The sequence below is a fragment of the Ovis aries genome, unplaced genomic scaffold, assembly GCF_016772045.2.
Source record: "Ovis aries strain OAR_USU_Benz2616 breed Rambouillet unplaced genomic scaffold, ARS-UI_Ramb_v3.0 scaffold_133, whole genome shotgun sequence".
Classification (NCBI taxonomy): Eukaryota; Metazoa; Chordata; class Mammalia; order Artiodactyla; family Bovidae; genus Ovis; species Ovis aries.
The window spans coordinates 7,126-21,996 of NW_024599801.1; the positions used below are offsets into that span (position 1 = coordinate 7,126).

The 14,871-nt window shown below is 39.3% G+C and overlaps 1 protein-coding gene across 1 annotated transcript; it reads left to right on the plus strand.

The window, feature by feature from the left end:
* The first annotated feature begins 9,336 nt into the window (after positions 1 to 9,336).
* Positions 9,337 to 12,943, plus strand: LOC121818469 (olfactory receptor 5G9-like). The gene is made up of 3 exons (XM_042242607.2): positions 9,337 to 9,372; positions 9,471 to 9,652; positions 10,009 to 12,943. The coding sequence occupies exon 3, from the start codon at positions 10,024 to 10,026 to the stop codon at positions 10,966 to 10,968; it is 945 nt and encodes a 314-aa protein (XP_042098541.1). The 5' UTR covers positions 9,337 to 9,372; positions 9,471 to 9,652; positions 10,009 to 10,023; the 3' UTR covers positions 10,969 to 12,943.
* Positions 12,944 to 14,871: the final 1,928 nt, after the last annotated feature.

The window sequence follows — 14,871 nt, forward strand, 5'->3', positions numbered from 1 at the left end:
TTGCCATTCCTTGTCCAGTGGACCACATTCTGTCAGACCTCTCCACCATGACCCGCCTGTCTTGGGTTGCCTCGGGCATGGCTTAGTTTCATTGAGTTAGACAAGGCTGTGGTCTGTGTGATCAGATTGGCTAGTTGTCTGTGATTATGGTCTCAATGTCTGCCTTCTGATGCCCACTCGCAATACCTACCATCTTACTTGGCTCTCTTACCTTGTGGGTATCTCTTCATGGCTGTGTCAGCAAAGCACAGCCACTGGTCTCTTACCTTGGGCGAGTCACCCCTCCTGACTTTGAACGTGGAGTAGCTCTAGGCCCTCCTGCACCCGTGCAGCCGCAGCTCCTTGGACGTGGGGTGGTTCTCTCGTCCGCCACCCCCGTCCTCAGACGTGAGTAGCTCCTCTGGCCACAACAGATAATCATGATGGTGAGAAACCTATATGCAGGTCAGAAAGCAACAGTTAGAACTGGACATGGAACAACAGACTGGTTCCAAATAGGAAAAGGAGTACGTCAAGGCTGCATTGTCACCCTGCTTATTTTAACTTATATGCAGAGTACATCATGAGAAACACTGGGCTGAAAGAAGCACAAGCTGGAATCAAGATTGCCAGAAGAAATATCAATAACCTCAGATATGCAGATGACACCACCCTTATGGCTGAAAGTGAAGAGGAACTAAAAGCCTCTTGATGAAAGTGAAAGAGGAGAGTGAAACAGTTGGCTTAAAGCTCAGCATTCAGAAAACAAGGAACATGGCATCTGGTCCTATCACTTCATGGGAAATAGATGAGGAAACAGTGGAAACAGTGTCAGACCTTGTTTTGGGGGCTCCAAAATCACTGCAGATGGTGATTGCAGCCATGAAATTAAAAGACGCTTACTCCTTGGAAGGAAAGTTATGACCAACCTAGATAGCATATTGAAAGCGGAGACACATTTTGCCAACAAAGGTCCGTCTAGTCAAGGTCATGGTTTTCCAGTGGTCATGTATGGATGTGAGAGTTAGACTGTGAAGAAAGCTGAGCACCGAAGAATTGATGCTTTTGAACTGTGTTGAAGAAGACTCCTGAGCGTCCTTGGACTGCAAGAAGATCCAACTGGTCCATCCTAAAGGATATCAGTCCTGAGTGTTCATTGGAAGGACTGATGCTAAAGCCGAAACTCCATAGATGATATTATACATGTTTCAGTGTTGATGTATGGCAGAATCAATACAGTATTGTGAAGTAATTAACCTCAAATTAAAATAAATAAATTTATATTAAAAATAAAGCTGAAACTCCAATAGTTTGACACCAGGTACAAAAGAATTGACTCATTGGAAAAGACCCTGATGCTGAGAGGGATTGGCGGCAGGAGGAGAAGGGGACAACAGAGGATGAGATGTCTGGATGGCATCACTGACTTGATGGGCATGAGTTTGAGTGAACTCCAGGAGTTGGCCTGCTGTGATTCATGGGGTCACAAAGATTCAGAGATGACTGAATGCCTGAACAAAACTGAACTGAATATCTTAATCACCTTTTGAGATTGCTTATGTCCAAGAGACTATTTCAAAACTTCTGTTACAATGATCCCACCCTTGTAGTTTAGCTTGTGAAGCAGTTTTGGGGTCCTTAGTGCTGCTGTGGACTCAGACTCCCCTTCTGATTGTAACCTCTCTGAAGCAGGACTTTATCTTACATTCTCAAACTGCACTGTGTCAAGGACTGGTGGTAATTATGTTGTAGTTGAAGGTTCAGAGTTAGAATTTCAGAGGCAGATGGTTACAAATGGAGGTGTAGTTTTAATTGGTGCAAGTACATTTGATTCAAAGTCCCAAAATTATTTTCTCATAAAATAACTTTAATTTCTTCTCTATAAGCCTGATCTCCTGAGCTTTCATGTCCTTGTGGGAGTTATTGGTAATTTACACAACAGCTCTTTAGAAAAATCCTCTGGTGAGGGTTGTGCAGAGTTGAGTCAATGAATTCACTAAAGTACTATTAAGAAGATCCAAGTTTCAAGATGGTATCAGAATATTATCTATCCTCCTAGTCAACATGAAGAAGCCGAGAGAAAATGGCATGTCTATGTTTGTAGAGTAATTCATATGAGGGAATGTTAATTTCATAATTAATTTTGACATAACGAATTAGTTTTGGTCATTTATGTTTTTAATTTATTCATTTTTAATTGAAAGATAATTGCTTTACAATGTTCTGTTGGTTTCTGTCATACATCAACATGAGTCATAGGTATACATATGTCCGTCCCTTTTGAACCTTCCTCCCACCTCCCACCTCATCCCTGCCTCTAGGTTGTCACAGTAGGGCATTTTTTCTTTTCCTTTTTAGGAAATTTCCCAAATTGCCATCAGGAAGCCAGACGTGGAAGGTGAGTTTAGAAGCTTAGGAAAGCATTATCTTTAAGTTTATTATGAGGGAAAATTTGGTAGAAATAGAATGTTTCATCTTTGTCTTTTGGTTTAAATGACCTAACTTGAATGTACACTTTGTTTGAATTTTGTATTTGTAGAGATGCTGAATGTGCTAAGACATATGGGCTCATAGAATGTTAAAAAAAAAAAAAGACATATGGGCTCATAGAATGTTAAAATGATGAGACCTTGGTTGGTTTCTCTGGGTCTTAATTTCTTCACATTACATACACTGGAATATTATATGTAGAAAACAAAACTCTGAATCAGCTAACTTAATCTTATGCTACTCATGTCCAAAGATCATGAGTTTTCTGAATTGAATATTTTATTTGGGCAAGGCTAGGAAAAATAAAGTGACATGTGTTTTTCCAGTCAGAAACTGTTGTTTTCTACATAATACTTTTGGGTTGGTTGAGATCACAGATGAGCATATTCTAGTTACATCGTCACAGATTTTTTAAAATCACCTTTATTTTGACACTTAAAATGCTGTTTCCATCTTTGAGTGAAAGTGAACATAGTATAAATGACCTGAAATGATTTCTGTGTTTACAAAGAAACATTTCACTACTTAGGTATGATATTTTTGACTAATGTGAAATTCCACCCTCCAGGTCTTTTCTTTTCTGAGCTCCATTGCCTCTGAGACCACAGGAGGTCTGTTGTCTTTATTTTATTAATTTCCTGTTAAGTAAAATCCTTTCAAGGCGACTTACCAGGAACGCTGGCATTCATTTTCTGTCAACACACCTCCTGCACACACTCAATATTTCTGGGTGATTGTGTGGCTGGAATCACCGTGATTATATCCGTGTCCAAAATGTGTATCTCCCTTCCTAAGTTTTTCTTTTTCTATAGTGCTATACTCACTTCCCCTTCCTCTAACTTTCTATTCATTGTTTTCTAAAACCTTTTTATTTTGAAATAAATATTCACAGGAAGCTTCAAAGATAGTACAGAGAGGTCTCATGTACCATTCTGTCAGTTTTACCCCAGTTTACTATAGTGCAATATAAAAACCCAGGAAATTAACATCGCTATGTTATGTGTATAGTTTCGTATTGTTTTGGCACTCATGTAGATTTGTTTAATCACCAGCACAATCAGGATACAAAACTATTCCATCCCCACAAAGATCTCCTGTGTGTTATCCTTTTATAGTAACACCACCATCCTCCTTCCCAACATTCTTAATCCCAGGCAACCTCTTCACCATCTCTAAAATTCTGCCATCTGAGTGTGTTGTATAAATGGACTCTACAGAGTGTGTGACCTTTTCAGATTGTTTTCCTTTTATCAGCTCCGCTCTTGACATTCAGCCAGATTGTTGCCTGTGCCATTCTTTGCTCCTCTTTATTACTGAAAGTATTCTGTGGTATGGATATACCACAGTTTGCTCAATTATTTTTGTTATTTCAAGTGTTTGATCATCATGAATACTGCTTCTATGAATACAGTTGTCCAGGTTTTTCTGTCAACATAGGTTTTTAGGGGGATAAATGCCCAGGTGTGTCATTTTCTTGCTTAAGATATTCTTCTCTCCCAGATTCTGATGTCACAGTTTATTACAGCACCTATTGAATGTTTAAGAACTCGTCTCTCTAATAGGCTGAAAAAGAATGGAGTTTGATAAAGTAATCAGCATGCATTAATAATATGAGGGATAGGGGTTTTGGAGAAGGCATCACAGAGTAGATACTGCTAAGGACTTTGAACTCTGTTCGAAAGCCAACTTCATTTGTCTGAGCTTGCATTCCCTCTTAGACTTCAGAAGTTATCTTTTAGACAACACACTGACTTTTTTTCCCCCAGAATCTGAAGCAGTTAGCAAGCAAGTTATATTTCTTACAGCCTTTATCTAGGGTGAGAGTGAGAACTATCAGCCTGAATTCATTAAATGCACATGATACCTTATCTGTGAAACATGTCTTAAAATATCCTTGGTTCAAAGGCAGGGATTTTTAGAAATGTTATCTGGCACAGTTAGAGGAATTGCTTTAGAGAATCTCCAAAAGCTACTTCTACACCTAAAAATCTGTTTTAATCAAGAAGAAACTGAGGTTTAGTGACTTAATATCATGCAAACAATAAGCGGATGATGACCACTCAGAGGCAGAAGTCAGGAGTGTTGTCTGTCGATCTACCCTGTAAATGTAAAAAGATGAAAATTCATTCATTTTTAAAATGAGGAAACCCAATTATGAATGGACTCCAAAGAAAGATCTCTCTCATTCTCATTACAGATTAGATCAGAGAAATGGATTACGGAAAATGAAACTCTGGTGACTGAGTTTGTTTCCGTGGGCTCGACAAATCGCCTCCAGCTCCAGGTTGTTCTTTTTGTGATGTTTCTCTTGGTCTATGTGGCCACTTTTCTGGGAAACTTCAGGATGATCACTCTCATTTGGATGGATTCTCAACTGCACAGCCCCGTGAACTTTTTTCTCAGCCCCTTGTCCTTTGTGGATGTCTATTCCTCTTCTGTCATTGGTCCCAAGATGTTAACTGACATCTTTGTGGAGAAAAAGTCATCTCTGTCCTTGATTTTGCTGCCCAGATCTGTTTTTTTGGTCAGTGTGTAGTGACTGAATGTTTCCTCCTGGCTTCCGTGGCATATGACTGGCATATGGCCATCTGTAAGCCCCTATTTTACACACTCATTATATCTCAGTGAGTCTGTGGGCAGCTGGTGGAAGCTCCTTATATCGAGGGCCTTATAAGCACCATGATCCACACAACTTTCACCTTTTGCCTGCCTTACTGTGGTCCAAAAATCATCAGTCCCTTCTTCTGTGACCTTCTTCCTGTCTCTCCCTGGCATGTGCAGACACACGGGTCCATGAAGTTTCACTTTTCTCTTGGCTGGAGCTCCAGGAGTACTCAGTGGCCGGATCACCTTGGCCTCCTACATTTAGTTGTTGTCACTGTCCTGAGGATCCGTCTGCTGACAGGGAGGTGGAAGGCCTTCTCCACCTGCTCTTCACACCTGACTGCTGTCTCCATCCTTTATGGGGTACTTCTTCATCTATTTACGTCCAAGCTCCAGTTTCTCCTTGGACATTAATAAAGTGGTTTTTGTGTTCTACACAGCCCTGATCCCCATGTTGGAACCACGTATCTATAGCCTGAGAAACAGGGAAGTAAAAGAATCATTCAGAAGGACATATGAAAGGAAGAAGTTTCTTATGGGTAAACTAACTGGAACACCATTTATACTACAAATCGAGAGTAATCAGTATGCAAGACATAACCACGTGGGCTGGGTATGCTGCTTCTGCTGCTAAGTCGCTTCAGTCGTGTCCGACTCTGTGCTACCCCATAGGCGGCAGCCTACCAGGCTCCCCCGTCCCTGGGATTCTCCAGGCAAGAACACTGGAGAGGTTGCCATTTCCTTCTCCAATGCATGAAAGTGAAAGCGAAGTGAAGTCGCTTAGTCGTGTCCGACTCTCTAGCGACCCCATGGACTGCAGCCTACCAGGCTCCTCCATCCATGAGATTTTCAGGCAAGAGTACTGGATCTTTATTTTATGTTGAGATTTTGGGTCATTGACAAGTCATACAATGTCTTGGGTTATAATTTTCTCACTTTGTTTTTCTCATTTCTGATTCAGTAGGGATGGATTTTAGAACTTTAAACTCAAAGAGTAGATTATTGAATCCTAAGACTTAAAAATATTCTTATTCATATAAAAAATTTTATGACTAGGATATCAGAAGTTCTTTGTTAAGTCCTGAGTAAACGTAATCATAGCAGTGACTTAGCATTTTCATTTTTCTTGGTGTGTTGAGATCTCTCGTTGTCTGTAATCTTGACCTTGACTCTTTAAACATAGACTGTTAAAAAATGTATTAAGGTCAAAGTTTAAAGCTTTCAATTATAAGATAAATATGTTCCACAAACTATAGCATAGTTTCTATAGCTAACAATACTGTATTTTATATTCTTAAGTTGCTGAGAAAGGAAATTTTAATCAATCTCATGATGAGAAATAAAATTCAGAACTCTGTTAGGTGATGATAAGCTAAATGGGGTAATCATTTGGCAATATACACAAATATTGAATCATTATGCTATATACCTTGGGCTTAATAAAATATTATGTTAATTATATATCAGTAAACCTGAAAAGTGAGATATTGAGGAAGTATGTAACCATAGCACTCTCTAATATTACCTTCATGTTTGGCGTAGATTTATTCCCAAGGCCTTTTATATCCTCTGTACTCTTTAGTCATAGTAATAACTTATTGGGATTTTGCTGCTGTAATGATATGCTTGGTGCATATGAAGTACAGAATGCCTCCATGTTCTTTAATAAAGTATTAGCTATTATTGTTATAATGTATTGATCTTTGTGACATAGGCAGGATATTAGTTCTATACTTACAGATAATGCACCAACAGCCATGAAGAGTCAATGCATTACATGTGACTCCATAATTCGGTCTCATGGTTTTATTTTCTCCAGTTACAATATTCCTTCAGCCATATTTTTGTGTTCTATTTTCTGGAACATGGCAACAAATCAAAAAATGGGGGAATAAATGATGTTTTGTACTAGTATAAGACTTATTGAGATCTACACTTTGTCATCCTTAAAGACTTTCTTTAATATGTATTTATGAGGGTGAGGTGGGATGATTTGGGAGAATGGCATTGAAACATGTATAATATCATATGAAATGAATCACCAGTCCAGATTCTATACATGATACTGGATGCTTGGAGCTGGTGCACTGAGATGTACCAGAGGGATGGGATGGGATGGGATGGGGATGGGATGGGATGGGGAGGGAGGAGGGCGGGGGGTTCAGGAGGGGAACACGTATACCTGTGGCGGATTCATGTTGATGTATGGCAAAACCAATACAATATTGTAAAGTAATTAACCTCCAATTAAAATAAATAAATTTATATTTTAAAAAACTATTTAAATTTCAATTAAAAAATAAACAACAACAAAAATGCATTTAATTTTAGTTCAGTAACTTTGAAGGATAAAAGTAGTTAGTAATATCCTAGAATTTTTGTTTTACGTATTTTTTGTTATGCTTTCTGCCAGTTTTCGTGACTATGTTGGTTTATTACACTGCAGTATATGTTAGAACTTGACATAGAACAACAGACTGGTTCTAAATAGGAAAAGGAGTATGTCAAGGCTGTATATTGTCAACCTGCTTATTTAACTTATATGCACAGTACATCATGAGAAACACTGGGCTGGAAGAAGCACAATATCAATAACCTCAGATATGCAGATGACACCACCCATATGGCAGAAAGTGAAGAGGAACTAAAAAGCCTCTTGATGAAAGTGAAAGAGGAGAGCGAAAAGTTGGCTTAAAGCTCAACATTCAGAAAACGAAGATCATGGCATCTGGTCCCATCACTTCAAGGAAATAGATGGGAAACAGTACCAGACTTTATTTTGAGGGGCTCCATAATCACTGCAGATGGTGATTGCAGCCATGAAATTAAAAGATGCTTACTCCCTGGAAGGAAAGTTATGACCAACCTAGACAGCATATTCAAAAGCAGAGACATTACTTTGCCAACAAAGGTCTTGTCAAGGCTATGGTTTTTCCTGTGGTCATGTATGGATGTGAAGGTTGGATTGTGAGGAAAGCTGAGCACCAAAGAATTGATGCTTTTGCACTGTGGTGTTGGAGAAGACTCTTGAGAGTCCCTTGGACTGCAAGGAGATCCAACCAGTCCATTCTGAAGGAGATCAGTCCTGGGTGTTCTTTGAAAGGAATGATGCTAAAGCTGAAACTCCAGTACTTTGGCCACTTCATGCGAAGAGTTGACTCATTGGAAAAGACTCTGATGCTGGGAGGGATTGGGGGCAGGAGAAGAAGGGGACCGCAGAGGATGAGATGGCTGGATGGCATCACTGACCTGATGGACGTGAATCTGAGTGAACTCTGGGAGTTGGTGATGGACAGGGAGGCCTGGCATGCTGCAATTCATGGGGTCGCAAAGAGTCGGACACGACTGAGCGACTGAACTGAATTGACTGATACTGACGAGAGAAAAGATTTGAAAAAAATGGTATTGGATCCATTGAATGTCTGCATTGGAAAAAAGTGATCATTTACCCTTACCTCACAACACATACTAAGGTCATCTCAAGATGATTTGGAAATCAAGATGTGAAAGGCAAGGAATTAAAACATTTAGAAAAAATATGGGACAGGATCTCTGTGATATGTGGTTACAAATGTAAAAAAAAAAAAGCTACAAAAATACTAAACATAAAGGAAAATATTGTTTCTCTAAACTACATTAAAATTGAGACCATAGGCTTGCCTTTAAGAGCATAAACATGTAAGACACACCAAGGAAAGATGTATTTACAGTGAATATAGCTGGTATGCCTGAAATACATGAATAATAATTATATATATATATATATATATATATTTAACAAGTCAGGAAATCTGGTGAAAAAATGTGGGCAAACACTTGAGTAACCAACCACTGGTTATGTAAATGTCCTGTAAATATTGCAAAGTTGCTCAATCTCACTAGAAACCAGCAAAATGATTGGTAAAGCTCCAATGCAGCATGAGATTTGCCTTTGTCAGTGAAACAGCTCTCAATTTCTCATGGAAAACCCTGGATAAATATAATAGAGATTCTTCACACATTTTGATTCTCAGTGATTTTTTTTTTTTTGTCCGTATTGGAAAAAGACACTAACTAAAATGATCACAATGTCAAATAAGGTATCCTGTGGAAAATTCTCTACTATAATGAACTTTAGATAAACAGTTCCAGAAATTGAGTCATCATTACACTGAAGTTTACTCTGTAAATAGCTAAAGAAGGAGGTAAGCAAAGGAGTCAAACACAGAAAACAAATATTTTGATCCCAGAGGATTTTTAAAAGCATTCAGAGGCAGCAAGAACATTTTAATTTCCTCTCCTCTTAATAAAATTCCCAAGGTATGGTATACTTTAGGGAAACAAATTCTCCCAGAACAAAAAATGATACAACTACTTCTGAAAACGTTAATTCATGTGGAAATTTTTTTTTTTTTCAGAGTGATCTTCCTACTTCCTTGGAGGAAAAACTAAGAATACAACCAAGTGACAACTAGACAGTCGGACTTCCTCTCTATGCAAAGGCACAGGTCTGGATGGGACGAAGAAATGCATGCTGAAAAAAGAGCACAGTGTGTACTCCAGTATTAATTCTCTAAAGAAGAAAGGAACTCACTGACATGTAAGTTTAACTCACTTTTTAAACCTATCTCTGCTTCTCTATTTATCTTCGAATGTTCAAGATGAGTTAAATGGATTTATGGGAAAATAAGACTGATCAACACTTAAAATATTTTATAGGTTTTCTAATGTCGAACAAACTCTTAGTTAAACCCGAATTTTCTCTCTAAAGCATTTAAGCCGTATTGCTCTTTAGAACTGTATTTGATTTGCTGGCGTTTTATTCTAGCTTTTTTATGCCAACGTTCCTAAACTGAAAACCTGCAATTTCTTTTCATATGGATAATGTTATGCTTTTAAGGAATTTAAAGCTTTGTGCACTATCAATTTCTTGTTTTTTTCTTTTTCTCACTCTAGTGACTGAACTAACCAATGGCTGGTGAAAACTATACCAGGGTCACGGAGTTTATTTTCATGGGCTTAAGGTGCCATCCGCATGCGCAAGGCTTCCTCTTCTTGCTCCTCCTTCTTTTTTACCTTGTTACCATGACGGGAAACCTGGGCATGGTTACCCTCATCTGGATGGATTCCCGCCTGCACACAACGATGTACTTCTTTCTCAGTCACCTGTCCTTTGTGGATGTCTGCTTTTCATCCGTGGTTGGCCCCAAGATGCTCAGAGACTTCTTCGCGGAAAGGAAAGCCATTTCTTTCCTGGGCTGCGCCTTGCAGCAGTGGTTCTTTGGGTTCTTTGTGGCCATCGAGTGCCTTCTCCTGGCATCCATGGCTTATGACCGCTACGTGGCCATCTGTAACCCACTGCTGTATTCAGTTGTCATGTCCCACAGGCTCTGCATACAGCTGGTGGTCGGACCCTACGCTGTTGGATTTCTGAACACCATGACCCACACAACAGCTGCTTTTCGACTTCCCTTTTGTGGTTCCAACATTATCAATCACTTCTTCTGTGACATGTCCCCGCTTGTCTCTCTGGTATGTGCTGACATGCGGATCAATAAATTGCTAGTTTTCATCGTGGCTGGATCTGTACTTATCGTCATCAGCCTGACTATATTAACCTCCTATTTTTACATCCTCATCTCTATCCTGAGCATCCGCTCTGCTCATGGGAGGCACAGGGCCTTTTCCACCTGCTCTTCACATCTCACAGCTGTCTCCGTCTTGTATGGGACTCTCTTCTTTATCTACATGAGGCCAGGCACAGTTTTTTCTCTGGATCTCAATAAAGTGGTGGCAGTGTTCTACACAGCAGTGATTCCCATGTTGAATCCTCTCATCTACAGCTTGAGAAATAAAGAAGTGAAAGCTGCTATGCTCAGGATCATCGCCAGGAGAAAGTTTTGCCTCAAAAGTTAAATTTCCATCTAAAACAGAAAATAGATTAAGAAGTAAAGCTTCCAGACATGGTTAGACTATCTGACCATCATCCAAAGATGCTAAAAAATTTGCAGAATTTGGGGGTGCTATCCTTCCGTTCTTCTACATGATTTTTATTTTAGTACCTTTTTTTAAAAGCTCCATTTCACCATGTCCCTATTAGTGATAAAAATCCCCAATCACCCAGACTCAGAGCGATTCTTTCTCCTCAAATATCTTCATTGCTGAGAATATGATGGAATCTAATAACTGTTGAGGAAACCTAGTTATTAATGCTCTCACACTAGTTGGACCAACAGAAATGTCCAGATGAGGTGAGATTCTTTGGAACAGCACACATTACCCCTATCCTTACATGTAGAGGTGAAAATATCAAACAGAACATTTACTTCCCTTACATATGCCTTTACAAAGTAAATAATGCTCCACACATTATATTTAGTATCTATTATGTTTATTTTCTTAATTCTTACCTTCCAAAAATACAATATCATGATCACTGAAAATAAAAAGGAAATGCAGCTAAGCAAGTGAAGAAAAACGTCAACCAAAAAACAAAAGCAAAACAACAACAAGAACTCTTCAGTTTTCCAACTATTACGTTAGTATTAATATTCAGTTTTCCCTAGTTCTTTCAAATAAAGATAGAGATAGCTTACTACAGAAAGCAGAAATAAATCGTAAAGAAGTGAATGAAAAAAATGAGAAAACTTCTAAAAATTCAGGAACAATGTGCTGAGAAGTTATTGGTAACTAAAATGCAGAAAATTTATTTCTTATTGTCTTGTTAGTATTTTCCTGTTATTCTTTTCAAACTTAAAAAATACAATAGCATGGAGATAAAAATTATTTCAACACCTTTCTGCTCCCCTCAACCTCAGAAGAATCCAAAGAGGAATTGTATGAATTGCCATCATTTTCATAAAATTTAAGTGTGTTTTGAAAAGTATCCATTTGGTATAAACTAAATTCTAACAACATCTATTTTTAGCCCTGATAGCTATTGGTGATTTAAAAATGTAAAATTTATCTCTAGGCTATACAGAGATCCACATATGAGTAGGGGAAACAAAACAAAACAAAAAACAGACATGCTTGAGTAGAGTTGTAGGAAAGAAATAGGGTGTAGAATCTAACTCAAACCCCTGCCCAGATAAATATCTTGATGGGGTTGTTGGATAAGCAAATGATTTCTCAGGCAGTATGGATGAAAGGATAGGGTCACAATCCTTCTTCCTCACACCAGAAGTTGTTGTATCTGCTTTGAACATTGCAACTCTACTAAGAATAGCATGTTACAGGGACTGGACTGGGCATGGAGTGACTTGGGTTCAAGGGAAGTGAGCAGACTATGGAATCAGCTGGATACCAAGATGCGGAGCCAGTGTACAGGCTAGGAATAATGGCCTGCATTCAATGGAGCTGTTGTCTCTGCAGGAATGAGGCGTGTGCTAAATAGTCAGAGAGACAGAAATAGTGCTAGTAGGACGCTATTAAAAGGATCAGGATGTTAGCTCAGAAACTTCCTCCATTTAATTTCCATTATTTATTTATCGTAGAAACAATTAATTAGATGGAGGCTGGGATGAACCATTTCAGATGTGTATGTGTTTGCTGCTAATAGTGTAATGAGGTGACTTTTCTTTCTCTTGATGTAAAGAAAATTATCACTGTTCTGATCTGTGCCTTAGAGCAGAGGTTCTTGGGGTTCTTGCAGATGGTAAGTCGTTCCTCTAAACATCTATGGCATCTAAATATCTTCTGGAAACCAGAGCTCTATTTATTTGCTGAGCCACACAGATGATGTGTTAATGGTGGTGGAGAGGGTTTCTGCTCTTGGTTTTGTGAACACCATTATAGCTCATGACAACTGCTGATTTCCAATTATTCTCCAGGTCATTTCTAAGACATTGCCCTACTATTTGCCATCGAATGCTCTGACACTCCATCCAAGGTATTTTTACTCAAAAATATTTTTATTATGGAATGTTTATATTTATAGAATAATATAACACAATGAGATCCTCTGTTCCCAATATCCAGGTTGTTACTGTTTGTGTCTGGATTTATAGGTATGGTCTAGCCACCTGCGTGGGAAAGAAAGTTAAAAGGGGGCTTCCCTGGTGGCTCAGATGGTAAAGATTCTGTCTGCAATGCAGGAGCCCCTCGTTCCAACCCTGAGTCCTGAAGATAGCCTGGGGAAAGGAATAACAACCCACTCCAGTATTCTTGCCTGGAAAATCCCATGGACAGAGGAGCTTGCTGGGCTGCAGTCCATGTACTCTCTGTTTACCTCCTTATGGCCACTGTGAGAATTCACTCAGCTGCTGGAGGGCACAGACTTTAACCCTTGCTTTTACCTTGCGTGATCTCTACACTGGATGAGAACTGCTTCTTTCTCTATGACTTAGTCTTCCAAGGATTCCTGACTTTCTCTAAAGGAGCGAAGCCTTTAGCACTAAGGTCTCATCAACAAAGGGAATATTTAGAAAAAAGAAGATTTTTTTCCCCCTAAGACCTAAATTCATATTCAATACAGGATATGGGGGAAAAAAGAGCTTCCATGAAAATCAAGTGAACTGGGAATGTTCCTATGATTCAATACCATTTAGCAAGGATTCTGAATGAATGGGAAAAGGAGAGGCTGCTTGATCAGAACTTATGTTCCTGTCATTTGGATACCATGATTGCTTCTCACTTTCCCAGGAAAAGAATAAAGTTCAAACCCCATGCATCAAATCCTGCTGCCAAGAGATTGCTGTTAATCTTGAGTTTGCATCACAAGCAAGAGTGCTATATTGCTTTAATCTTGTCTGACTCTTTGTGACCCTATGTACTGTAGCCCACCAGGCTCCTCTGTCTATGGGATTCTCCAGGCATAAATACTGGAGTGGGTTGCCAGGCTCCACTCCAGGGGATCTTCCACACCCAGGGGAAGAACCCATATCTTTTATGTCTCCTGCATTGGCAGATGGGTTCTTTACCAATAGCACCATCTGGGAAGCCCTTTGAAACACAGGCAATTCCTTAAAATACCTTTATTAGATCTCTGCACCAAAGAAAATTTCTGGAGCATTCCTTTGTTTTTTCCTGTCCCAATCTCTAATGAGCTTTTTCACAGTTGAATTTCTAATACTAATTTTGATGTTATAACATACTGTCACAAAACTGATCTAATTAATCTATGATTTTGGACTAGAAGACATATATGGCAACATTAAAAAAGTCACCCAGATACAAAAAATTGCATCCAAGGTAAGAGAAACCCAAGTAAGACAGTAGATGTTGTGAGAGGGCATCAGAGGGCAGACAGACTGAAACCATAATCACAGACAACTAGCCAATCTGATCACATGGACCACAACCTTGTCTAACTCAGTGAAACTAAGCCATGCCATGTGGGGCCACCCAAGATGGATGGGTCATGGTGGAGAGGTCTGACAGAATGGGGTCCACTGGAGAAGGGAATGGCAAACCACTTCAGTTCCTGCCTTGAGAACCCCATGATCAGTATGAAAAGGCAAAAAGATAGGATACTGAAAGAGGAACTCCCCAGGCCGGTAGGTGCCCAATATGCTACTGGAGATCAGTGGAGAAACAACTCCAGAAAGAATGAAGGGATGAAGCCAAAGCAAAAACAATGCCCAGTTGTGGATGTGACTGGTGATAGAAGCAAGGTCTGATGCTGTAAAGAGCCATATTGCATAGGAACCTGGAATGTCAGGTCCATGAATCAAGGCAAATTGGAAGTGGTCAAACAGGAGATGGCAAGACAGAACGTTGACATTCTAGGAATCAGCGAACTAAAATGGACTGGAACGGGTGAATTTCACTCAGATGACCATTATATCTACTAATGCGGGCAGGAATCCCTTAGAAGAA

Excerpts from the sequence above, each read along its gene's own strand:
- LOC121818469 (XM_042242607.2), top strand. The coding sequence starts at position 10,024 with ATGGCTGGTGAAAACTATACCAGGGTCACGGAGTTTATTTTCATGGGC.